Source organism: Equus asinus, chromosome 3, assembly GCF_041296235.1.
Source record: "Equus asinus isolate D_3611 breed Donkey chromosome 3, EquAss-T2T_v2, whole genome shotgun sequence".
Classification (NCBI taxonomy): domain Eukaryota; kingdom Metazoa; phylum Chordata; class Mammalia; order Perissodactyla; family Equidae; genus Equus; species Equus asinus.
This window is the reverse complement of record NC_091792.1, coordinates 45448510-45475077: the sequence shown is the minus strand read 5'-3', so window position 1 is coordinate 45475077 and position 26568 is coordinate 45448510. Positions and strand designations below refer to the sequence as shown.

The 26568-nt window shown below is 38.5% G+C and overlaps 1 protein-coding gene across 1 annotated transcript in view; it reads left to right on the top strand.

The window, feature by feature from the left end:
* The first annotated feature begins 16624 nt into the window (after positions 1–16624).
* The window catches only part of SPMIP2 (sperm microtubule inner protein 2), a 62826-nt gene continuing 52882 nt past the window's right edge, over positions 16625–26568 (top strand). The window contains exon 1 of the mRNA XM_070506527.1: positions 16625–16721. Coding sequence (XP_070362628.1) covers positions 16625–16721 — 97 coding nt within the window. The remainder of the gene's footprint in view (positions 16722–26568) is intronic.

Below are 26568 nucleotides of genomic sequence, written 5' to 3'. Positions count from 1 at the left end.
AAAATGTTGGCATAAGTCGTTATGTACCCTGGTTAGGCAAACAAAAAGTTGATTTAATCCATACCATACGTCAAATATTGTATAGGTGCAGTAAAAACATAGGAAATGTCTTGTCACCATTAATAATTAATGCAAAAACAAGAAAATGTCATGAAAATAATTTTTAAAAATTATCTTGAATGCTCAGATGTAAGGAAAAACTAACCAGATTATAGGAGGATAAGAAAATAGCCGAGAAATTTTGTGGCAATTCTGAGGATGATTTTGGAGCACTTTTAAGAGTTTCATAGGATTTTTATTGATGTCTAATTTTGTTTTAAAAATCAACTTTTTCTTCTTTTGCTGTAAGTGTAACACTAGTCTTATACTTATCATTGATAGCTATAGTTGTTTTTTGATTTCTTTTATTCCTAGTGGGACTCCATTATTCTATGAGATGATTCAAAGTGTGTATTTACTTAGTGTATCTTGACTACTTAACTAATTTGACCACTCATCAAGTTTTATTTGTCTATTAAATTTTAATATTTTTCCTTTTAAAATATATTTTTAAAACTAAACTTTTATCTTATAGATTTGAAATCCAGTTTAACAAATACAGATCAAATCCCTATTGAATACTAAAAACTTGGCCCTAAGCTTTGAACAATACAAAAATGAACATGCATAAGATGTTCTCTTTTTTCTAGAAGCTTATGATTTATTCTTCTGGTTAGAACATTATAGGTTATCCTGTTATCCTATCTGTTTTATTTAAATATCCATCACACCATACTGTGGCATTGAAAGACACACAAATCCAATTCCAAAGACCTTGAGAAATAATGTAAAAGAAGTGGAAAAGGAAGAAAATTACTTCATACGGGACTCCACACAACTCAGCCATATGTTTTGTTTTGTTTTGTTTTTCTACTCATTTTTCTTTTGAATATCGTAATTAAAGCATAAATTACCTCCTACATTACAGATGGATCTTAGAATTTATTTAGTTTGCAATTCATAAAGGGGTAGAGATTCTTTTTGAAAAAACTGTCAGTGAGTCCAACTTTTAAAACGTTTTCAAAAGTGATATGTAACATATACTCTATCAAGTACATTAATCTAGTGTTCAGCTTGATAACATTTCACAAAGTGAACACATCTACGCATCTACTTTTTATATCAAGATAGTGAACATTTTCATTACCCTAAAAAGTTCCTTTATGCCCTTTCCCAGTCAATCTCCCCAAAGTCAAACACTGTTTTGATTTCTGTAATCCATGTTTTTGACAACTCTGAGTCTAATCTGAAAAGGTGAATTATCATCTGTATTTTTAAAACATCTTATTTGCTGACTTATTCTTCCGCATAAATTTTACTGTTAATTTGCTGTTTTATTACATATTAAGGAGATTTTATAGATAGGTTTTTTTGCATTACAAAGATCTTACTATGAAAACTAATACCATAAGCAAAATTATGAAGAGAGTTTGAGTATTCAAAGCACAGCTATGTATTTTTAAAATATCTGTTTACATACAAATGATATAGTTGGTTTATCCAGTTCCAGATTCTGTTTTAAAACTACAAAATTACATTTAAATGACACTTTTTTTATTGATATTTTTTCATGAATTCCCACTTGCTCCAAATTAAAGAGATTTATGGAATAAATAACATGGGATGTTAAGTTTAAAAGGCAGCATAATAGATAATCTAATTTATACCTATCATTTTTCAGATGGGAATACTGAGGTTCAGAGAGCTAAGCAACTTGCTCAAGGTCACACAGCCTTGATTAGAAGGATGGCGGTCTCTGCCTGCCCCTTGTTTTTATGATGTATTTACGTGCATTATATCCAGATTACTGACTAAATAAAAATATTAATGTATTCAGTTAGCCATCATATATCTACTAGAAAATCTGCTTGTGTAAACCAGGAAAATTGCAGAATTCCATCTTATAAAGGAGTAATCACAATATGAGATTTCTGTTAGAAATATATTAGAATTGGAAATATTCTCTAGGAAATGGCCAAAAACCAACATGATGAATGAAACCATAAGTGGTAGGAGAAGTACATAAATGTGTATGTAATTTTGAAAAGCATCGCTCCATTAGCCTGGGTTTCAGATCCATTTATTCATCTCGTTTTTTCCCTGTGAAACTGCCACGCTAATAGTTATGTCTCAAATTCAATTATTTTAAAAATAGAAAATGACTTCACACTGAACTGCCAGTGGTTTTCTATTCGAAGAACAAATAAAACAGTCCTACTGAAAATTCAGCTGAAGTCTCAGAACTATAATTCATAAAGCAAATATTTCAGATTTTTAAAAACTGTCATGACAAAAGCTTACATGTTTTAATGGTACTGACACATGTGGTTGGCTAGTGTGTATTTTATTCTGTAGTCCTAGAATATGACTTGCCTGAATCAAAACTTATCTACAAGTGACGGCAGTTCCAAATCTATCCTACCTTACATTGCTGGCCATCTAAATCATCAACAATATGATTTTCAGGAAAAAAAATTAGTTCCTGCCATCACTTTGAGGAGCATCTAAAGAGGACTGCGAAGGGCAAGGCTTGCCTCATATTCCAGTTTTTGCTTTTTTTAGAACAATAAACACCTTTATCACATGAACTAAGATGGGAAGGAGAAGGGTTTATTTGCCTTTCTGGGTCTTGATTAAATTGTCCAAACTTGATACCTTGTAGCTTACATTAATATCACTTAATGTAATCAGAAATGCTCAAGATTAAGCAAAAAAAAAGTTTTTGTTGTTGAAACAGGGTTTGAAAAAATTAATCCTTTTGTCAAAGATTAGTTGATGGTTTACTGTGGGCTGGGCACTGTGCACCCTTCTAGAAAATAGAGATGAACATGAAGATCCTGCTTCAAGAAACAAGGACTGTAAACTTAGACATCAGTCTTCGCTTTTCCTCTTAACCCTTCCGACCTCAGTTTTCTCATCTGTAATTTGGGGATAATAGTTCCTATTTCATAAGGTTTTCTATGATGAGTTAACGAAATGAAAGTGCCTACATATAATATGAATTCAATAACTTTTTTGCACTTTTTTTTCGTTAAGGAGCTATACTGTTTTTTTTTTTTCTGGAGAAGCTGACTTTCTGGAGGAGGCAGTTGCTGGGAGAGGACACAAAAATCATCCTAAAATCCTATTTTTTCTTAAGAAACAACCAAGTACACTTGATTTCACAAAGTCAGAAGCCATGAGCAGGTTTTTTAAAGGGTACAGAGAGAAATAATCTAAGATTGCCGAAACCAGTGGTTTTTAAACTTTAATGTGCATGTTAATCACCTGGGGAGTCTTGTTAAGCTGGTTGGGAGATGCTTGAGGGTTTGCCTTTCTATGAAGCTCCCAGGTGATGCCCATGTTGCTGGACCAGGGACCATGCTTTCAGTAGCAAGGATCTAATTTCTTCTAGCTCCACCGTTTACTTACTATCGTGACCTCAGAGAAGATATTTACCTCTGTGTGCCTCAGTTATACAATCTGTAAAGTGGCAATAATAGTAGGTACTTCGTAGGGTTGCTGGGAGTTTTAAGTGAGTTGATACACGCAGAATACTTAGAACAGCACCTGGTACATGCTAGGCTCCACATATGTGTCAACTATTGTCATCCGACATAGATCACTAGCAATATAAGTAAACTGCCGGCTACTGGGCCCAGAAGATGAAGTTATTTGTGATGCTAATAAATAGAGCCCACACAAAATATATTTTTTTAACGTGATAACTATTGGTCTTTTGGATTTTCCTATAAACCTGATCTAAATAATGCTAAAGAAAACAAGTTCCATTGAAAAGATGTAGCTTTCCATTTGAAAAGAATGGCAGATTTTGGAATACTACCTATAAACCTCATAATTTACATAATCTTGGTTGATGAGAACTATATGGCATTCTCTAGTCAGGCTGAAGAGAAAGATCTCCTCAGGGTGCTCTGGGTGGGGAGTCTTTCATCACAGGCACCATCTTTGTCTGTTCACTCTGAGTCTCTTTCCCTTGCCTTTCCTCACTCTCCTGCAAGAGGAGAGAGAGCACAAGGAAGCACTTTACTCTTGACACCTGCTGCTTATGACCCTAGTCAATTTCATTCCCAGCAAGTGATAAAGGATGAGGTGCCTCACTGTCTTGCTAACCCCGGTTGCCAGCAATTATCTCAGAAAAGGGAAAACTTTTCACAGCACCTATTAAAAGGCCCCTTTGACGGCAAATATCATCTTTTAGAAAAATACACTCCAGGGAAAAGTCCGAGACAGAAGATTATCCGTGCCTTTAAGAATAACAGCACTGGGGTTGGCCCCGTGGCCGAGTGGTTAAGTTCGCGCGTTCCGCTGCAGGTGGCCCAGTGTTTCGTCAGTTCGAATCCTCAGCGCGGACATGGCACTGCTCATCAAACCACGCTGAGGCAGCGTCCCACATGCCACAACTGGAGGGACCCACAACTAAGAATATGCAACTATGTACCGGGGAGCTTTGGGGAGAAAAAAGGAAAAAAATAAAATCTTAAAAAAAAAAAAGAATAACAGCACTGAAAGAGACCTCAAATTATTTACCTGATCAAATCATTTATCTGGGGCAGCACTTTCTAAATAAAGGTAATAATTTCTGGAAATTTTACAGAACTGCAGAGAGGCATCATTTGAGGAGAAAGAATGAGCAGACTGATTGCTCCTGTTCTGTTTTAGGGTTGAACTAGACAAACATCACAAGGAGTCCTACCACCCCATTTCCAAGCAGAGTTTAAGCAGGACTGAGTTTCTCTGACAAGGACCTAGGACAGCCTTAGGAAATCTTCTGGTGGAAGAAAGGGGGAGATTTGGTAAATATCTAAGCCTCATTCCTGGCAATCAAGTGAATTGCCCTAGGAATGGAAGTGGAGGGACCTGAGGGAAGACCTGGGAGCCCTAAGTGGCTGGAATAGCACTTGGAATAGCAGCAGCTCCCAAGTTTACTAAACAATGATGAAAACTCACCACCGCAGAGTTGGGGGAGGGAGGTGGCTACCGAGGAAAAAAGAGACATGGTGTGCCATGAAATAGCCAAATCCAGTTTCTGGGTCCTTTGTGAGATATTTTTTTTAATTGAGGTCTCATTGGTCCATAACATTGCCAATTTCAAGTGTACATCATTATATTTCGTTTTCTGTATAGATGGCATCATATTCACCACCAAAAGTCTAGTTTCCAGCCATCACCATACATATGTGCCCCTTTATCCCTTTCACCATCCCCGACCTCCTTCCCCTCTGATAACCACCAGTCTGTTCTCTGTATTTATGTGATCGTTTTTTTATCTTCCACATATAAGTGCAATCATATGGTATTTGGCTTTGTCTGACTTATTTCGTTTAGCATAGTACCTTCAAGGTCCATTCACGTTGTCACAAATGGCATGATTTTGTCCTTTTTAATGGCAGAGTAGTATTCCATTGTATATATATACCATATCTTCTTTACTCATTCTCCCATTGATGGGAACCTAGGTTGCTTCCAAGTCCTTGTTATTATGACAAATACCGCAATGAACATAGAGGTGCACATAACTTTTCAAATTACTATTCTCATGTTCTTTGGATAAATACCCAGAAATGACATTCTACTGCTAGTAATAGTAAGATCTCCCTGAAAGGGATTCTGAGCTTGCCATAATCCCAAATCTAGGGTACTGATTCTTGAAATGTAATATGTGTAAGAACCACTTATGGAGACTTTTAAGAATGCAGGATGCCCCAAATTCTGAGTTAGTTTTTCTGGAGCCCTTGAACCTGCTATTAAACAAACACACCAAGAGACTGTGATACAGATAGTCCATGTGACACATGGTGGGAACAGTAGACCCTAGGGCAATAGAAACTGTTCACATACTGTTCCTAGAAGCTCACATATGCTCCAATTCTATTGCTCTGTAAGGTCTGACTTACCTCTAGTCAGAAGAAGATCAAGTCTTGCCTCACAGCCATTGATTTTTTTTTTTTTTTTAAGATTTTGCTTTTCCTTCTTCTCCCCAAAGCCCCTGGTACATAGTTGTATATTTTTAGTTGTGAGCCCATCTAGTTGTGGCATGTGGGACGCCGCCTCAGCATGGCTTGATGAGCAGTGCTAGGTCCGCACCCAGGATCCAAACCAGCGAAACCCTGGGCTGCCGAAGCAGAGCGCGTGAACTTAACCACTCGGCCACAGTGCCGGCCCCACAGCCATTGATTTTTAAAAGTAATTTAAAAGGTCACAATTAGAAAAAAAGATGAGAACATTTGTACGATTCAAATTAGTGTGCATTATATCATTCTGTAAATGATTATATAAAAACAAAATATGTTTTTCAGCCCAATGAATTATGACACTGATGACAGGATAATTAGGAATCTAAGTAGTCAAAACTCATGCAAACAAAGCTATCTGAAGTGAAGGGAGATTAGTGGATAAACGCTGGTAGCGGTCGGGTGAGATAAAATCTTTGTTCACAGGAAAGAAATAATACCTCCCACATCTCTTTCTTTTAGGGATTTCCAGACTCTTTTAAACTTTAATTTAAAGACTAAGTAGCTATCACCACCCTATTTTCACAAAATGGAAGCAGAACAAAGTAGACATGCTAGTCATGTGGGCTAAATAAAGAAGTTTAAAAAAAAACCCACAAAACCGATGATTCTATAATCCTAGGAACTGACATGGTAAATCACATTCTCTTTTCTGAGAATTGTGTATCCACTCAGAACACAGGATTCAGTGCTGAACTGCACTTCCCTACCCGTCACCACCCACACAGGGTGTGCGTGTGCCTGTGTGCACACAAGCTTTCACACACACCCTTTGACGTGTGGAAATGCCCTGAGGAGTGTCACCCCCTCTTGTCTGCAGGGATAAAAAAAGAAACCCACAATGCAAAACCCAGAAGACTATCAGTTCTAGATATCAGGGATTTCTTTTTTTTCCTCAAACCGAGCGTCTTAGACTCCCTAGAAATGGGCCAAAAAAATAAAAGATAGGAGGCCAGCCCCCTGGCCCAGTGGTTAAGATCCCATGCTCCACTATGGTAGTCCAAGGTTTCGCTGGTTCAGATCCTGGGTGCAGACATGGCACCACCCATCAGGCCATGCTGAGGTGGTATCCCATGTGCCACAACTAGAAGGACCCACACCTAAAATATACAACTATGTAACAGGGGGGTTTGGGGAGAAAAAGCAGAAAGGGGAAAAAAAAAGATTGGCAACAGTTGTTAGCTCAGGTGCCAATCTTTAAAAAATAAAGAAAAATAGGGGCTGGCCCCATGGCCGAGTGGTTAAGTTAGAGCGCTCCACTGCAGGTGGCCCGGTGTTTCGTTGGTTTGAATCCTGGGTGTGGACATGGCACTGCTCATCAAACCACGCTGAGGCAGCGTCCCACATGCCACAACTAGAAGGACCCACAACGAAGAATATACAACTATGTACCGGGGGGCTTTGGGGAGAAAAAGGAAAAAAATAAAATCTTTAAAAAAAAAATAAAAAAAATAAAGAAAAATAAATGATAGCTTATCATTGACCTTGGCATATAATTACTCAGAAGATAAAGATTGAAATGAGAGTTTTCAGTAAATCCCCAATACTGTGATAACTCTCCCTGTGCTTTCCAGGGAGGAGAGATGCTGTGGAAATACTGTCTATATGTATGGATTGTTTTATGTGAGCGCTAAAAGTAGGAAGCTATTTACGTCAGTCTATATATTGGCCAAGAACTCCATTAGTCATTGCTAAATAAATGGCACCCTGCTGCTACTCACCCGGAATGCTCTGAGGCACAATTGGCAGCATGGAGAGGCAGGTCATTCACAATCAATGTAGGAGATCGAAAGCCTCTGCCTTTGCGATTTTGGGTCTGAGGCCCATGGTCATCCTGGTGCATAGCATTTTTTTATGGTTTCCTCCAATTGGCAATCACAGTTTTAATGGCCGTGGCAGATGACTTTGGAAGATTGCAATATTTATTCACAACATCCAGCTTTTATTTCAAGTCAAACTGTCTCAAGCCTTATCTTCAAAGTTGGGTGGGAGTTTGTCCAGCCATTTTAGCGTGATGATGTAACAAAGGTAGACAAAAGGTATACATGTACATGTTCACTTCACCACTGTGAATCACCGAAGATAAAGACAGAGTGCCTTGACTTAAAATGTTTTGAAGTTGAAAGATACATTTGGGATTGAGATTGTGCCCAAAAGAAAATTATGTATTGTACAAAAGTTAGGGCCACCTATTAAAGCAGAGAGTTCACAAAAGGTGGGGTAGGGTAGCCCCACAGACAAGTGGAAAGGAAATGACACCCGACCCACCTGGCCTGGAGGCAGAGATCCAAGGTCAGGGCTACTTCAATTTGCTTGCACTCACCTTCTCACATCTCAACTGGACACAATTGAGTAGATAAAATTTTGAGCAAGTGACTCCAACATAAGTCACCTTCAAAGACAACTTCAACCATAATGGTTATTCCTGCCGTCTGTTCATCAAAAGGGATCACAAGCATTTGGGTCTTCTATCTCCTCCCTTCACCAAATGACTGATATACTCTTAATCTCTGTCTACTCCCCACCCCCCCCACCTCCAATCTCTCCCTATTTTCTTCTCTTCTACAAAGAAACTGAAGAAGAATGAGGAGCAAAAAAGCCGCACATACATAATCACAAATCCTAGTTGCTCTGTGTTTACATTTTCTAAAACTGCTACCAAAGGAGATTAGGGAATCTTGATTAGAGCTTTGAAATTCAGCTCCAATACAGAGCTGATTTGCGGTACTGCCAACGCCCAACAAGTAAATCCAACAGGCCAGATGACTGGTGTCCCAATCCTTGTACATTTATTTTGCCTCTTTCTGGCTTTCGTTTCTCTTGTTCTCCAGATTGAGACCGTCTTGTTTCAGTCACACCCACATTCTGTCTTAGGATGACCCACTGTCCCAGTTTACCCAGAATAAGGACTTTCCCGGAGACACTGACTTTTCAGTGCTAAAATTGGGATGAGTTGGTCACCCTAACTCTGACCCTTAGTTGCTGCCGTAGTCAGGCCAGCATCCTCAACCCCAACACATCTACTTCAAGTTGCGGATAGAATTCATTATCTGAATTCTGCACAAAGCAGGATGGGGAAGTGTTCATGACATCAGGGCACCAGGCAAGAGTTCCCTCATATAAAGGCCATTACTAACTTCCTCCCTTGCAGGCAATCAGAGTAAGATGAAAAGGTTCAGGCTGTTCCACAGATATGATTAGATAGATGTCCACCTCTACTTCAAGGAAATCTCGCACAGTTATAAACAGGTGACATTCACTGGCCTATTTATCTCTGTCTGATTTGGGACTGCTGCTTCTCTTGACTAAAGATGACTTGTATCAGACCATCTATTGAGTTCATTGTAAACCCAAGCAGAAGACCCCAAATCTATCCCAAATAGTTTCTAGTAATTCAAGATGGCCTCAAATTTTGCAGGGGGAGCAAGACCGGCATTTCGTGCCATCATACTGGCTCAGAGGGCAAAGAATATATAAAATCTTCTTTCCCCTTTTGTGTTTTGAACTTCTTTTTTCCTTGTTTAATGATCAGCTGTCCATGTATTTGTCCAGTTTCTATCATTAGTTGATATGTATTATCTAACATTAGAGTCAAATAAATCATGTAAAGTGCAAATAAGAGGAACAACATAAAAGAACTCTTGGCCACAACCTAAATGTGATGGGTTTGTACTGTGTCAGCTTAGCTAAACTGGAACTACATTTCCCAGAATTCCCTTCTCTGCATAGTTTTGGGTTAGCCTGGGCCACAGGAGACGTTTCCTTTGAGATTTGGAAGGGGGAAGTGAAGCAGCGGACATATTACTTATGTTGGTACGGGCCACCAGGTGCTGTTGCTGTTCATGCCTGCCATTGCTGACATGTTGGCCCACCTTGTTGGTGTGGGGCAGCTCTTCCAGGGTCTTCCATATCTCCTTCTTCAACTGCATTGACTTCTGGGCCAGGTGATGTTCAGCACCTGCTGCATGCTAGTCATCTGAATCATCAAATTTGGAGGCTTGGAGGCAATGAGAGACTTACTCGAGCCCAGCTAACCTTGTGGGTTCCAGTTTATCCTACAACTGTAAAGCCCACTTTCAGTCTGCCAAGAGCATTCCCAAGCCACACATGGAACTCAGTAGCCAGGACCCTGGATTTTCATAATTTATTCTTATTCTAGCCCCACACCTTCCTCCGTCTTGCCTTGCTGAACGTCTTATTGCCCCAAGACTCCTTCTTTACCATTTTCAGACCCACATTGGCTTGACCCATTGTCTCTGATCTATGCTTGTTTCCCAGCATCTGAATCTCTTTCCTGAACTAGTGATGATGGACTGACGATGCATGGTGGTGATATCACAGGCAGAGTCTTTCTTGTGAAGCTGCCTATTTGGGCAGCTCCAGCTAGGGGACCAGGACATCTGGGACTCACCTTCTTTCTGATTCCACTTTCAAAGGATAAGGAGACAGGACATCGTCTTAGCATCAAGGGCAGCCTAACACAGAGTATGCTACTGGGTATCTACCCAAACAACTTGAAATCAGCAATCCAAAGTAACATATCTTGAATCCAAAGTAACATAACTTGAAATCAGCAATCTAAAGTAACATATACACCCCTATGTTCATTGTCCCACTATTCCCAATAGCCAAGACATGGAAACAATCCAGGTCCCATCAACTGATGATTGGATAAAGAAGATGTGGTGTATATATATATATATATATATATATATATATATATATATATACAATGGAATACTACTCAGCCATAAAAAAGACAAAATCATCCCATTTCCAATAACACAGATGGACCTAGAGGGAATTATGTTAAGTGAAATAAGCCAGACTAAGAAAGACAAACACCAGATGATTTCAATCATATGTGGAATATGAACAAACATGGACAAAGAGACCATTCAGTGGTTACCAGGGGAAGGGGGTGGGGGTGGGGCACAGGGGTTGAAGAGGAGCACTTATGTGGTGACAGACAAGAAATAATATACAACTGAAATTTCACATTGCTGTAAACTATTATGACCCCAATTAAAAAAATAAATTAAAAAAAGTTTGTAGAAAGAAGGGGTGAACGAACTGATTTACAAATCCTTGGGAAGTGCACAATGTAGGCATTTTCCTTTATCATTCTGTTCATAGGCACTAACTTACACATTTGACTGATTGTTCTTCTATCCAGAGAGTCCTTCTGGATATCTTTTTATCCCTAAACTGGGTCAATAATTATCTCAGCAAAAAAGACCACTGCAGAAGAAACACATTTTTCACTTTTTCTGCTTACTTCTTTGCCTGGAAGAGATGTGTGTTGGTGGAAAGGAGAGGAGTCCTCCACACCGTCTTCTTCCTCTCTCATCCAAAATTTCTCTAGCACTACTTTCTCAGTGACTTACAGGATTTGTTCACTAATACAGACTGCTGAGACTCCCACCAATCTATGCTGTATTCACCCAGGCCTCCCTCTCTCATTATGCCCTACAGAGCTTTCCGGGGTAGTGGATACTTCTGTTCATGCTCCTTTGGAGGAGATAGAAATTGGCTTTTTAGCAGAAATGGAAAAGTAAAGGTATTGCAGATGCATTGTGGGAAGCAATGGGAGGGAATCACGTAGCTTCAAAGGGAATGCATTTAACCCCCTCCTCTTTCAGGGGCTCAGCTGCTGCTCACTCAGTGTCTCCTTGTGGGGGGCAGGCTACTGTAAGAAAGGAAATTGAGAGCACAGTAAGACCTCCTACTTCAGCCTTTTGAACTGGCAGACAAGCTCAAAGTCGCCAGGCTGCAACCGCAAGGGGTTACCGAAGAAAAAGTAGGAAGATAAAACAGGAAGGATGACAATCTACAAAGCCCCTTTAAGAGAAAAGAAAAAAGATAGAATTAATCCTCTCCCTTTTTCGTTAACTAGAGGATGAGAAACTAGAAAAAAAGATCTGTTATTTTTCAGTTGTTGCCTTTTCCCCGCTAGTAATTAACATGAAAAAGTAATACCTGAGGGAGCAAAGGTACTGTTAGTTTGTAATTTGTGAACACTGCCATGGTAAGTGGGTTAAGAGAGTCCAGCTATCCATCCACGTTTATTGTTCTCCCTCCTTCATCTGCTGTAAGGAAGAGTCAGCGCTTTAAGAGGGCGAAAACCATGAGGTTTTCTATATGAACCTATACATGTCGTAATGGTCTGATTAATGGACGCTGGCAGTGATTTTGGAAATCTGCGTTACAGTCCATTTCTCTTACACAGATGGTAGGAAAATTTAACAGATTCCCGTCCTCACAGTTCACAATTATTCGATTGTATACTTATATTTTTAGAAATTACAAATTCTAATTTTTCACACTTGTGTGTTGGCTTCATTGATCTGTCCAAGTCCTGCTCAAGACCCACATTTTCCATGACTACTTCTCACTCATCATGCCCTTCCTTGCGTTTCTTTTTCAATGAAAGAAGCAGCATCCCTAGCTTTGCTCCAAGTGCTCCATGTGTAAGATGACTTTCTTAGCTAGAGTAGAAGCTCTGAGGGATGGGCCAAGCCTTATCCTCTGCCTCATCCTTGTCCATCAACATAACATCGCACATGTAGTAAGCAATATAATTTTTAAACAGCCATAATCTTAATCATTCTAATTGAACAAAAATCTAGGGGGTTTTTTGTTAGTATTTTAATATATTTTATTTATATTTATATATAAATTACAGTGCAAAGCAACACATAAAGCTGATTTCTTTATTTGCTCTGACTCTCTTCTTTCTAGTAAGATAGACTACTTCTCTTTCCTTGGTCCAGCAAAACTTGAAACTTCTGTATTTTACAGTATTTGTAAGGGCGTGAAGATAGATACCCAGAAGTCACACCAGTGTTGCTGGCCTTTGCTTTACAAAACAGTCTCAGTAATATTGAATTAAATTTCATTTCTAAATGGTTTGCCACACTTGAAAAATAATTCTTTCTAAATGGCAAATTATTAGCTGTATTTTAAAAACTGAATTCTTCTGCAATAGCATAATACTCTTTCAGAATGTGTTGCTGAGAGGTCTGCACCTGACTAGTTTGCACATGACATTGGATTTCTCCCTTCTTTCAGTAAGAGAATTCTTTCTGTAGCATACACATCACACGTTTCGCTTTCTTTCTTGCTTTCTTGCTTTCTCTCTCTCTCTCTCTTTTTCTTCCTTCCTTCCTCCCTTCTTTCCTTCCTTCCTTCTATCCTTCCCTCCCTTCTTTCTTTCTTTCTTTCTTTTTCTTCCCTTCTTTTTTTTGAGGAAGATTAGCCCTGAGCTAACATCTGCTGACATTTCTCGTCTTTTTGCTGAGGAAGATTGGCCCTGAGCTAACATTGATGTCCATCTTCCTCTACTTTATATGTGGGACACCTGCCACAGCATGGCTTGATAAGCGGTGCATAGGTTTGAGCCTGGGATCCGGACCAGTGAACTCCAAGCCACCAAAGCAGAGCATGCAAACTTAACTGCTATGCCACTGGGCCAGCCCCCACACATTTAGTTCTTTATTCCACAAATATTTATTGTGCATCAGGGCACAGGCATACCCTGTGTTTGCATATTGGTTGAGGAAGGGAAAGAGACCAAAAGCAAAAAAAACCTGGGACTTTCCAATTCCGCTAGTTTAGCATCAATTAACATCTAACAATATTGTTAAATTATTTACATTCCTGTAGGGCTTGGAAGTCCCCAGACTGATTTTCCCATCATTCAGTAAATACATGATTTTATTACCATCACTGTGATGGCAACAAATGAGAAAAATTAAGTTCCAGTTCATACTAAAAATTTAGGAGATTCTATGAAAAGGTAGCTGTAGATGATGAAATATAAATCTTATAAATTTGAAAAGGCAATGTAGAAAAAAAAGCATAAAACAAAGAATGAGACTACTGGTTGACAGACTGATGGCACATCATGGCAACGTAGTAAGTGTGTGTGTTTAAATGTATGTCAGGAGAAAAAGATCCACTGAGAGTGAGTGCCATTTGGGGTCACATACTAAAGCATGAATGGCGTAATCTGATTGCTTTTTTCATTGTTTCTTTTAAAAATATAGTAAGATAAACATAACATAAAATTGTAAATTTAAAATTTAAAAAACATAAAATGGTGAATACTTAAAAACATACAGTTCTGGGGGCCGGCCCAGTGGCGCAGTGGTTAAGTGAGCATATTCCGATTCAGCACCCTGGGGTTCACCGGTTCAGATCCCGGGTGTGGACGTGGTGTTGCTCATCAAGCCGTGCTGTGGGAGGCGTCCCACATATAAAGTAGAGGAAGATGGGCACAGATGTTAGCTCAGGGCCAGTCTTCCTCAAAAAAAAAACCCCACAAAAAAACCTATACAATTCTGTAGCATTAAGTACATTTACCCCATTGTGCAACCATCACCACCATCTATCTTCAGAACTTTTTCATCTTGCAAAATCGAAACTCTGTTCCAGTTAAACACTAACTCTCCATTTCCCCCCTCCCAGGCCCTGACAACCGCCATTCTACTCTCTATCTTGACGAATTTGACTACTTTAGTAGTCTCATATAAGTGGAATCATACAGTATCTGTCTTTTTGTGATTGGCTTATTTCACTTGGCATAATGTTCTCAAGGTTCATCCATGTTGTAGCTTGTGTTAGAATGTTGTTATGGACTGACTTGTTCCCCAACCCCCAATGTGGCTGTATTTCGACACAGTTCCTTTAAAGAGAGAATTAAGGTTAAATAAGGTCATAGTGTGGGACCCTAATCCCATAAAACTGAGGTCCTTATAAGAAGAGGAAGGAGCACCAGAGCTCTTTCTCTGTCTGTGTGTGCAGAGGAAAGGCCATGTGAGGACACAGACAGGAGGGCCATCTGTAAATCAGGGAGTGAGGTCTCACCAGAAACTGACCCTGAAGGCATCTTGATCCTGGACTTCCAAGCCTCCAGAACTGTAAGAAAACAAATATCTGTTGTTTAAGCCACCCAGTCTATGGTATCTTGTTACTGCAGCCCCAGCGGACTAACACATGTACACACCACATTTTGTTTACACGTTCATCCGTTGATGGATGCTTGTGTTGCTTTACCTTTGGGCTGTTGTGAATAACGCTGCTATGAACTTGGGTGTACAAATATCTGTTCCAGTCCCTGATTTCACTTCCTTTGGGTATATACCCAGAAGTGGAATTGCTAGATCATATGGTAATTCTATGTTTCATTTTTTTGAGGAATCATCACAGTATTTTCTACAGCAGCTGCACCATTTTACATTCCCACCAGCAACGCACAGGTGCTCCAATTTCTCTGTATCTCTCATTATAAAAACACTTAAATATGATATTTTGGTTCCCGTGAGGAACCTGTGACCACTCAGTAATAACTGTAGACTTGGGACTATTGACTACCCATTCAAACGTATCAAGTTCATTTGCTTTCCCATAAGCAGTAAGGTAACAGTACACAATACTGCTTTTGACAGGGGATTCAAAATGAATGGGAGCATTTGGTGCCATTTTGTATCAGCCTTACTTCATCAAAAGTTATTTCAAAATTCTGTGGTGCTAGGCTAGCCATGGTTATTCATGTTAAAAATGAAAAAGTCACCCTTCCTCCCACAGTGCTTGCGCCCATTCAACTACAACATCCTTTCAAATCTTTCCTCTCTGGGTAGTCTAAAGCTATGAGATTAGACGTCATCTCAGAGCCCACGCCCTGAATTGAATTATGGTGTTTGTGATCGTGATGTTATTTGCTTTCAGCTCCAAGTTTTATAAAATCACGTAGCTCATAAATAGAGATTAGGAATTTGTTTCTCCACATAGCCTGTAAACTCTGTTAATACTCTCTGCTAAGTAGGATATCTTTTAAAAATCTTTCTTTATAATTATTTTCAATTTTTATAGATTTAAGGAGCCATTTGAGGAATAATTTTCATAAACATAAAAAAATTAAAGAAAATTGCAAAAACCCCAAATTTTGTAGTACGCTTTTCAGTATAGTAGCAATACCCTCCACATACTTCAACTACTCCAGGATCATGATTACAGCTTTTAACTATTCTGTACTATTCTTAAAGTGTCTCCTTCTGCACACATTAAAGGATAGGGATATATATTTCAAGTATTTAGTATCTGTTAGGTATTCTAAATGCTCACTAGGAGTCATTTACAGTGATCGCAGCATCTTCCTTTTTCAGGCTACATCAGCCGAAAGGCAGACTGAGGGAGAATTCCAAGTTAAAGTCAATATTTAACTGATACTTCACTTGGACTTTGTATTCTAATTTCAAGCTTTGATGTTTAATAATTGATTGAGGGAGAGGAGTAAAAATTAGCTCCGTTTTGTTCAACAGTTTTCTCAGTGATTTGAATCAAGAGAAAGCAGGCTGTCAGGTTATCAGAAGGCATAAATCTAGGAGAAAGAGAGTAAAAATGAGATGACAATTTGGGTTGTAAAAGGTAATATTTTAGAATTAGGGGCTGAAACTAACAAGATTATAATTTAACAGGAATAAATACGAACCTTGTACTTAGGATTTAAAAATCAACAATACATCGTGTGATTGGTTGGTGTGGAGGTTGTAGCCGACTGTAAACGCAAGATGAGCCTGGAGGTTAGTGTGGTTGCCCACAAAGCTGACACAATCACAGATTCTGTGTTCAGCAAAGAATCAGATGCTGCCCTAATTGGACCACACTGTAGCACTATTTTTGGTTATGAGTGCCACATTTTACGGGAGATGTTAATAAATTGAGGAGCATCCGGAGGCAAGATGGTGAAGAGTCTGAGAATCATGGTACATGAAAACACCTAAAAAAGCGGGGCAGCCGAATTTGCAGAAGAGCCTAATGTGAGGCTTTCCCGGTACCTGACAGGCTGCCCAATGAGAGAGGGATTATTAACCAGGATTCAGAATTCAGACCAAAGTGTGACTGGCACAGGAAGGCAGATTACAGTTCAATATAAGGAAGAATAATTAGACCTGTCCAAAAATAGAATGTCCTTCTGTTGCTGGAACTATTTTGGCCATTGGATGAACACCAGCTGTGGGAGGGAACTCTACCTAGGATACAAGGTTGTACCTGCTGACCTCTAGAGGCTGCGCCAATCTAAAGCCCCCCAGAACACACTGGAAACGTGCACCTCTCTGCCAATACTCTGCATGCAATAACTGGATTTAGGGCTGTATTAATGTGATTTCCAAAGCTAACTGGCAACACAAGTGGATTAATATATACACCAATGCAACAGGGCATGGATTTATTTTAGCACAGGAATTTTGCCCATGGTCTCTTACTGCAGAAGCCATCAGAAATCACAACCAGTAGCACTTAATGACCCATTCTCAGAGCCTCTGAGTAGCAGCTGAAACGGAAATATTTGAAGATGAAATTACCTTCCTACCTTCCCATAAGAGTGGCAGCTTAGTATTCTTTCTTGAGTCTAAGAATATATGAGTTACAATTTCAGAGGCCATAATCAGATGCTTTCAGGAATCAAAACGTCACCGTCATTAGTCTTGGTACACTAATATATGTTAGAAGCTACTTGGCACTTCTGCTTCTTCTGAAACAACAGCAATGGTCTAAGGCAGTGGTTCTCAAACGTTAGCATGCATCACAATCACTTGGAGGGATTGTTAAGACACAGAATGCTAGGACCCACCTTCAGAGTTTCTGTTTCAGGCGATATGAGGTGGGGGCTGAGATTTGGCATTTTTAATAAGTTCTCAGGTGATGCTTATGCTCTTTCCACCTCTGCATTCAATGAAAGCAGATTGGTAGTTTGAAATTGGGCATGGTGGAAATGTTTACACCACAGAAATTAGTAAGTGGGAAAACCACAGCTTTGAAAACTGAGAGACAGTTGTTGACTGTTTACCAGTAAACCACTGCGGTAGACTGAGAGCTGAAAGAAAGTATTGGATGATCTAATGTCTAATGCAACATTGCTCAAATTCACTTCCTTCATGGATTTAATGAATATTTCTTGAGTCCTAGCCAAGTAACCACAGCAATAGTTCTTCAATTAAAATGTGTTGAAAAGATTTCATAAGAATGGTGTACATGAAGTAAATGTACTCTTGGATTAAAGCAGACAATGAAATATGGTTTCATATATTAATTATTTACTGTAAGAAAAAGTCAACATTTGATCCATTTCATAAATGTGTATTAAAATTATAACATGAAAATGCACTTAGACCAGTGGTCATTAAATAAATGTACATATCAGTTCATCATCATCTAACATTCACTGACTGTTTAAAATATATCAGGCACTGTTCTAAATTCTTTACATGGATTATCTCATTTAATTCTTATAAAAATGTGTCACAAAGATATTGTTATCCCCGTTTTACAGATAAAAAACTGAGTCACAGTAACAGGTATATGATACTTGGTATCAATGTGTGTATGGTATATCAGGCAGCCATATATCAGGTGATCTCACAGGTAAGGTCCTGGAAACCTCACATACAGCATTTCTTAAAGACAGTTTAGTGACAACAACCACCTTATTATTATATAATCACTATATTCTTCAATATATTTTTAATACATATTAGAAGAAAATACTGCTAGCATCAATACTTTCATAAAACAATACTAGAATAACACCGGCATTTCAGGGAAAACCATGTTAGACATTGGCTTGATGTATCAAACCATGATAGCCTACCATCCTAACTCTCCTCTTTTGAGCTACACCTCTCAGAAGCAGATTCCTTGGCCCTCTTTTTATGTTGGGTGGACACTATCATCGGTTGCCATTCTGGCTCCCTAATTTCTATGCTTCCATGAGGTTGACCTACCTATACTTGACATATTTAAATTTATACATCATTATTTGGCTATTATCTGTCTATGATCACTCTGATTTAAAAATCTTCTGTCTTTAAGGTTCTTTTTGATCACAACTAGTGTAGACCCTGGGGATTTCTATTTGTTACCACCCAGTATTGCCTACAATTCATCTTTCACGCTCAGTGCTTTGTTGAAAGCCATAATATGACCTAAAATGAGTATTATGTGGAGTGAAAACTTAGAAACTCTCGAGATGTCAGCGTGTGAAACATATCCTGTAGGGAGTGTAATCTCGCTTTAAAAGGGATCCAGCTGTGAGCAATTAGCTATAGAAACCTGGGGGGCAGGTTTCAGGGTTGAGTAACAAGTTAAACATTGCATTGACAGGGCGTGGTCACTTAGCCACACGTTATAGCCACTAGCTTTTCCCCTGCATAAACACAGTTGCTCAAATTAGTTTCATTTTCGTCTTCTGAATAGACCCTTCTAGACTGCCTCTTTCTGACTCTTCAGCAAGTTATGTGCACTAAAAACCACACCCTCTCTAACAAACATTGCAACAAGTTTTCCGAATCTTAATGAGCCACATTTATCATTAACCACTAGCTTAAGTATCATAGAATTTCACAAGTTTCCAAACTGTAGACCAGCACTGTTCAATAGCAATATAATGCAAACTACATATATAATTCAAAATTTCCTAGTAGCCACATTTAAAAAATTAAGGCAGGTGAAATAACTTTAATAATATACGTTATTTAATCCAATATATCCAAATTGTTATCATTTCAATATGAAATCAATATTGAAAGTTATTAATGAATGAAATGTTTTACATTCTTTCTCTTGTACTAGTCTTTGAAATTGGATACATATTTTCAACTTACAGTACATTGCAATTTGGAGTAGATGCTTAACGAGTCCTCGATAGCTGCCTGTGGCTAACAGCTACTGTATTGGAAAGCGTAGCTCTAGACTTGTTACAGGTCAGATTAATATTTTCTTGGAACATCCAACTATCCAAACATCCCAGTTGATGAGTTTTTAACTAAGTTTCTGGAATGAGGTATCAATTAAACACTCTTGACCTATACCTTCTATGCCAGGTCATCGTTTATAATTAGGATGAATAACAATGAGTTATTTATGGTGAAGAACAGCTAGAAACTTACTGTGTATAAATAAAAATGAGTAAATTTATTAAAATTGTGATATAGTGCAAAAATAGCACAACCGTGCTAAGTGCTATAATTCAATTATTTATAATCAGATAGGGCCTGCCTAGGCCAGGAATCTAGGAATTCACAGAATGGATTCTTAGTTATTTTTAATATTTAATGAAGAAAACATAACAAATATAGAGTAGGTTCAGACTGTCTCCCGTTCATCTTCACAATGGACTCACAAGGTGATAACTTAGTGATCCAGTCTGAATCTCTTTTTGGTGCCCAACATTTTCTTATCTGGTTAAATTGGAATATTCTTGCTCCCATAGGTCATCGCGGAGCATTGTTATTTTTGGCTTTTAGGTTCTGAGGAATGGTAGTTTAAGCCCTCTTAGCTGGATGGTTAGTATTTATGGTAGCTGCATTCTCTTTAGAGAGGAGTATTTTTCTGTCTACCTTGACACTAGGAGGGAGATTGTAAGGTCTGTTTGGTGGAAAAGGAATCTTTCTCTTTTAGCATTAAAATTTAGCAAATTAAATCTGCTCTCCATCTGTTTGGCACCATGGTATTTCTTGTGTAATATCATTAAGCATTTCTCACTGCAGTAGTTCAGGGCTTTGCATTTAATCATCTCAGGCCTAATCTTGTATAGGGTACAATAGCATTAGCACAGAAGAAGCTATGGGCCTGGCAGAAGGTGATTGAAATAACAGAAATGGCTAGAAGCTATATGATATGGTAATAGGCATCAGGCAACTACTATGTGCCAGGTACATGTTTAGACATGGTATACATGTTCCACATACAATATCTCTCTTAATTCTTACAACAATTGTATGAGGTTATTAGATGTGATTTCATTTTTCAGGTAAAGAATGTGAGCCTGAGAAAGAGAAAATCTTTCCAAGAAGGTTACAAATCTATTATGAAATAGAATTCAGATGAAGTATGGTCCATTCTCTTTTCTCCACACCACACTCTTTTCTTTCCTCTCAATAAAACAAAACAAATGAAAAAGGAAATGGTTTGCTGTAAACCAGTTGCAAACCACAAGAAATATTGAATGCAAGGCAGAGTGTGAATTACACAGAGAGAATGATGTGAACTTGGTGGAGGAAACAAAGCACTCCATCATTTCCCTGTGCAGCAGAGAGGAGGGAAAAATTGAAGAAGCAGTGAAAACAGTGGTTTCCTCAGGTGATCATAAATATGCTGCACAGAAAATGAAGTTTTAGAGGAGCAGTGGAAGTTGAAGAAGTGGAAAGGACTGAATGTATAGAAGTGATAAGTATGACTAAGAGACCAAGGGAGAAAGAAAAAAGTAATTCTGGTGACCCTTGATTGTACCAGTGGCTTTCAAACTTTCCTGACTGTAGCCCACATAAGAAATACATTACATTTTACACAGGGACCCAGTTAGCTAACACTGTGTATGTATGTATGTATGTGGATAGATAGATAGATAAATGGTGACTTATATAGTTAGTGATATATATATCGTATCACTAAAGCAAAGGTGTAAAGGCAGTTGAGTAAAGAAAGGACAGTGTTTTTAACAAGTGGTGCTAGAAAAATTGCATATCCATACACACAAACCATTGAACTTCAATCCACATCTCTCATCATATACAAAAATTGACTTGAAATGGATCATAGACCTAAATGAAAAACATAAAATTATAAAACTTCTGAAAGAAAACATAGGAGAAAATCTTTGTGACCTTGCATCGGGCCAAGATTTTTTCAACACCTGAAGTATGATCCACAAAAGAACAAATTTGTAAATTGGTCTTTATCAAAATTACAAACTTCTACCCTCCATAAGACACTGTTAAGAGGATGAAAATACAAGGACGGACTAGAAGACAATGTTTGCAAAGTACACATTGATGAAGGACTTGTATCCAGAATATAGAAATAACACAAAAGTCTCAATAAGAAAACAACACAATTGAAAAATGGGCAAAAGATTTGGACACTTCACCAAAGAAGTTATACAAACAAATAAGCACAAGATGCTCAACATTATTAGTCATTAGAGAAGTGCAAAATAAAACTGCAATGAGATACCGCTACACACCTGTTAGAACAGCAAAAATTGAGAAGACCAACTCTACCAAGTATTGGCATGGATGTGGAGAAAGTGGAACCTCATATGCTGCTGGAGGGACTACAAAATGATACAAGCACTTTGGAAAGCAATTTGACAGTTTCTTAAAAAGATGCTGTGTGATCCAGCCATTCCATTTCTAGGTATTTACCCAGGAGAAATGAAAGCATACGTCCACACAAAGATTTGTACACAAATGTTCATAGCAGCTTTATTTGTAACAGAAAAACCTGAAAACAACCCAAAATCCACCAACAGGTAAATGGATAAACAAATTGCTGTATATACATATAACAAAATACTATTCAGCAATAAAAAGGAATGAACTATTGGTATATGTTATAATAAAGATGACCTCAAAATAGTTATGCTTAGCGTAAGAAGCCAGACAAAAGAGTGCATACCGTATGATGTATTTATATAAAATTCTAGAAAGTGCAAACTAATCTATATTAACAGAAAGCAGACAAATTGTTGCCTGGGTGTGGGAAAAGGGCAGAGAGTGGGAAAAGGGAGGACTTACAAAGGGGTATGAGGAAACTTTTGGGAGGGATGGCTACGTTCTTTATCTTGATTGTGGTGATATTTCATGGATAGAGTGGCCATATTTAGCAAGTACAAACGTAAGATGCCCAATTAAATTTGAATTTCAGATAAAGAATATTTTTCAGTATACATATGTGCTAAGCAATGTTTGGGACATACTTATACTAAAAAAAAATTATTCATTTTATTCCTTGTTTATCTGACATTCAAATTTAACTGAACATCCTGTATTTTATCAGGTAACCCTGTTGGTGTGTGTATGTGTATGTAAAACTTAACAAATTTTATACTTTAAATAGGTGCAGTTTATTGTATGTCAGTTACACCTCAGTAAAGTTGCTGGAAAAAAAAAGAGAAGAAGAAATTGAGGTTAACCAAGGAAGATGAAGTAATTTTCCCAAGTCTTTCGAGCCGGTGGCCACAAGGCCAAGACCAAAGTCCCAAATGCTGTTCTCCCCCTCTAAGTGCTTCTTCTGTTATCACGTCGATTCTAGAAGAAAATGTTTGCTCGCAGGGTTGGAAAAATAGATCCCCAGAGTGAGGATACTCAGATAAGGACTGGCAAGGAAATTTAAATTAATTTATAATTTATAAATCTCTGCTCTTGTGTGGCTTTGTGAGTCTAATATTTCAACCATCCACAAATCCATTTTAAAAGCCAAGCGCTGCAGCATAGTGACATACATTCTTGGAATAAATAGTCATTTTATTTCAATCCTCTTAACTATCTAGGAGCACAACCGGTCCCTTGGCTGGCTAAGTAGAGAAGGGAAAATGTGTAAGAAAAGGATACAAAATGTGAAGAGGACCTATCTGGTGATTGCTTTTTCCAACTAAATATTTCTCAATAATCCAAATAGCAGGTTCACATGGGGGTTTTTTTGCAGCATACTTTTAGCCATTTTTACTTGTGAATTAAATAATTTACACGATTGAGAAATACCACTTACTAGTCTAAAATGCCCTGGTCTAAATTGAAGTCACTTACTGCCATTTAGAAATAGACAACCCTTTCCCAATGGATTGTTTATCCAGGGAATAGAGTAGGAAATTGCCGTCCTTCAGCTAGGCTAACAAGTGTTATTTTAATAAGTAACATTTTAACTTGTCTGTAATTGTGATGTGCCTTACTATCAATGTCTACATTTAAAGTGGTAAATTTCTTTTCTTGTCTCTTTTTGAAGCAAAGCTGGTATTAAGTCAATAGTACATTTTACAACCCACAGCACGATAACTCGGGTAGAGATTTCCACCCAGTCCAGTGTCAACTACGCTCTTCTCTATGAATTAGGAGCTAATTACCATCATTACACCCTCTCAGCTCTTTCCAGTGTGGGTAAAACCGGTATAATTCCTACCTAATGTTATTATTTCCAATCTATCTGTATAATTTAGCATCCCACTCCACTTTTCTATTTTTTATTTGCACTAGCAGTCTAATTATATTTACATCTCCTCACAGGTCACTTACGAAACTCTAATAATAAGCAAACCAATGATCACAAAGCCAGAAATGAGACGGGGCCAAATTAACACCAGCAAAATAGAATAAAGCAAGGGTCTCTACTGGGACCTGTTGTACAAATAAACTCAAACCCTTTTGTGCAAAATTGAGCATTTAAATGAAATACTTATTTTTGCAGTAATGTAATCAACTATTTGACTCTAACAGATAGAAAGGTTTCTATGTAAAATATGCGTGGAGGTGACGGCAGATAAAAGGCAAATGTGAGAGAGATTCTAGATCAGCGGTTAGTAAACCACAGCCCAGGGGGCCAGATCTGGCTTGACATCTGGTTTTGTACAGTTAAAAATGGTCTCTAATTTTGTAAATGGCTGAAAAAATTAAAAGAAGAATTATATTTTGTGACACGTGAAAATTATGTATAATTCTAATTTCAGTGTCCGTAAATAAAGTTTTATTGGATAAGGGCACACACTAGTTTACATATTGTCTATGGCTGCGGTTGCACTGAAATGGCAAGGCTGGAGCTGTGACAGAAATGGTATAGTCTGAAAGCCTAAAACATTAGCTCTCCAGCCCTTTACAGAAAAGTTTGCTCACCTCTGCTCCAGATCCAAGGGTTTGACTAGAGAGGAACACCGACAGCTGCTCTCTCTCCGTTGCATTTTGTGAAGATGAGTTCTGCTGGAGCCCTGGCTTGCCTTGATTCTTTGTATTGTTTCAGTATAAAGCCGTGTCCTCACGTTTGATAGCATAAATGCCGAAAGAATTATAATTTAGCACGTGATCAAGAACCAAAGGAGAGGAAAGTAGTGACTTTTTAAATAATTTCATGTGGTCTTCAAAGTAGATTGTAAAGCAGTGAGAAGTGGGATTCTATGTGTGTGTGTGATTTTTTTTTCTGTGAGGAATTTTTCCCTCTATGGTTTGTAGCAGATAATCCAGAAGCCAGGACAGCCTTCTTCCCTTTTTTTTTTTTTCTTTGAGGAAGATTAGCCCTGAGCTAACATCTGCTGCCAATCCTCCTCTTTTTGCTGAAGAAGACTGGCCCTGAGCTAACATCTGTGCCCATCTTCCCCTACTTTATATGTGGGATGCCTACCACAGCATGGCATGCCAAGTGATGCCACGTCCACACCTGGGATCCAAACTGGTGAACCCCAGGCCGACAAAGCAGAACGTGCACACCCAACCACTGCACCACTGGGCTGGCCCTGCCTTCTTCCTTTCTAGAGAGGCTGCATTTTGTTTGGGTGTGTACCCTGGCCTCACATGACTCAAGATCAAACTCTGATTCATCAAAGCCAGTCACTGAAATCTCAGTCCTCCTGTCAGGGCCTGGTTTCAGGGGGAGATGAATGACTCAGCCCTGGCCAATAAAATGAGAGCAATTCACCTGGGATTTTTCTAGGAAAGGCTTCTCCACTGATGAAACACACATACCTCCTCTTGGTCATTATGGTTTCTGCAGATACCTGGAAACTGACAGCCTCTTTGGAATCTCAAGGGGAGTTTGCCTGCAGGCAACCTGGTACTCTGAGGATGCTGAGCACGTAGACAGCAAGCACTTGTGTTTCTGAAGACATCGTTGAGCTACTGAATTAAGCAACCCCAGATTCCTCCTACTCAGAAGATCTTACTAGACGACACAATAATTTTTCTTATTATTTAATCCATTTTGCAATGAATTTCCTGTTACTTTCAGTACTCTGATGGGTTTTTATTAGTTTTACACACACAGATGTTGTTAATATCCTTTTTCATGGGAACATCTAAAGTCTTATCTCCACGAATGGTAGAGTTTCTATAATACAATTGACTATTTTATGCACATTTACGCCAGGAAAATTCCAAGCCAAAAACCAAAATAATGAGACTTATTTATTATTATCTACTTAGATTTCCCCTTCAGGTGAGATGAATATGTGGAGAATCACCTGGGTGCAAAGTTTTGTCAAAATGACTCAGTCAGGTTTATTTTCCAGGTAAAAGCCCAGAGATGTTTACACAACTTTTGATCCTGCCTTCTCTCTGTACTCACCAGGGAAAACAAGGAATTTTATATTTTTGAATTACCTCAGCAACTTTAATGATAAAGTAGTCATTTATTCAACAATTCTTACTAAGCATTTGCTTACCGTATTGCACCGCTCCAGCATGCTATGAAAGTTACAAAGCAAATGGAAGGCAGTTCAAGTCTCCGAAGGGAACTAACAAAGGGTGACTTGACATGCAGGGAGAAAAGACACACTCAGGAGACACCTAGGAAGTCTAAGCATGCACTTGAGACATAGGTCAAACTGGACTTTAAAGTTCCAATGAATAATAGTGTCTGTCATGGTTGCAGACAATGCTTCCTAAAGGAGAAAAACACAGTCTTTTGTAGCTTGTATGGTGCGCTAGTCCATTTGGGGCTGCTAGAATAGAATAACATAGGCTGGGAGCCTTCT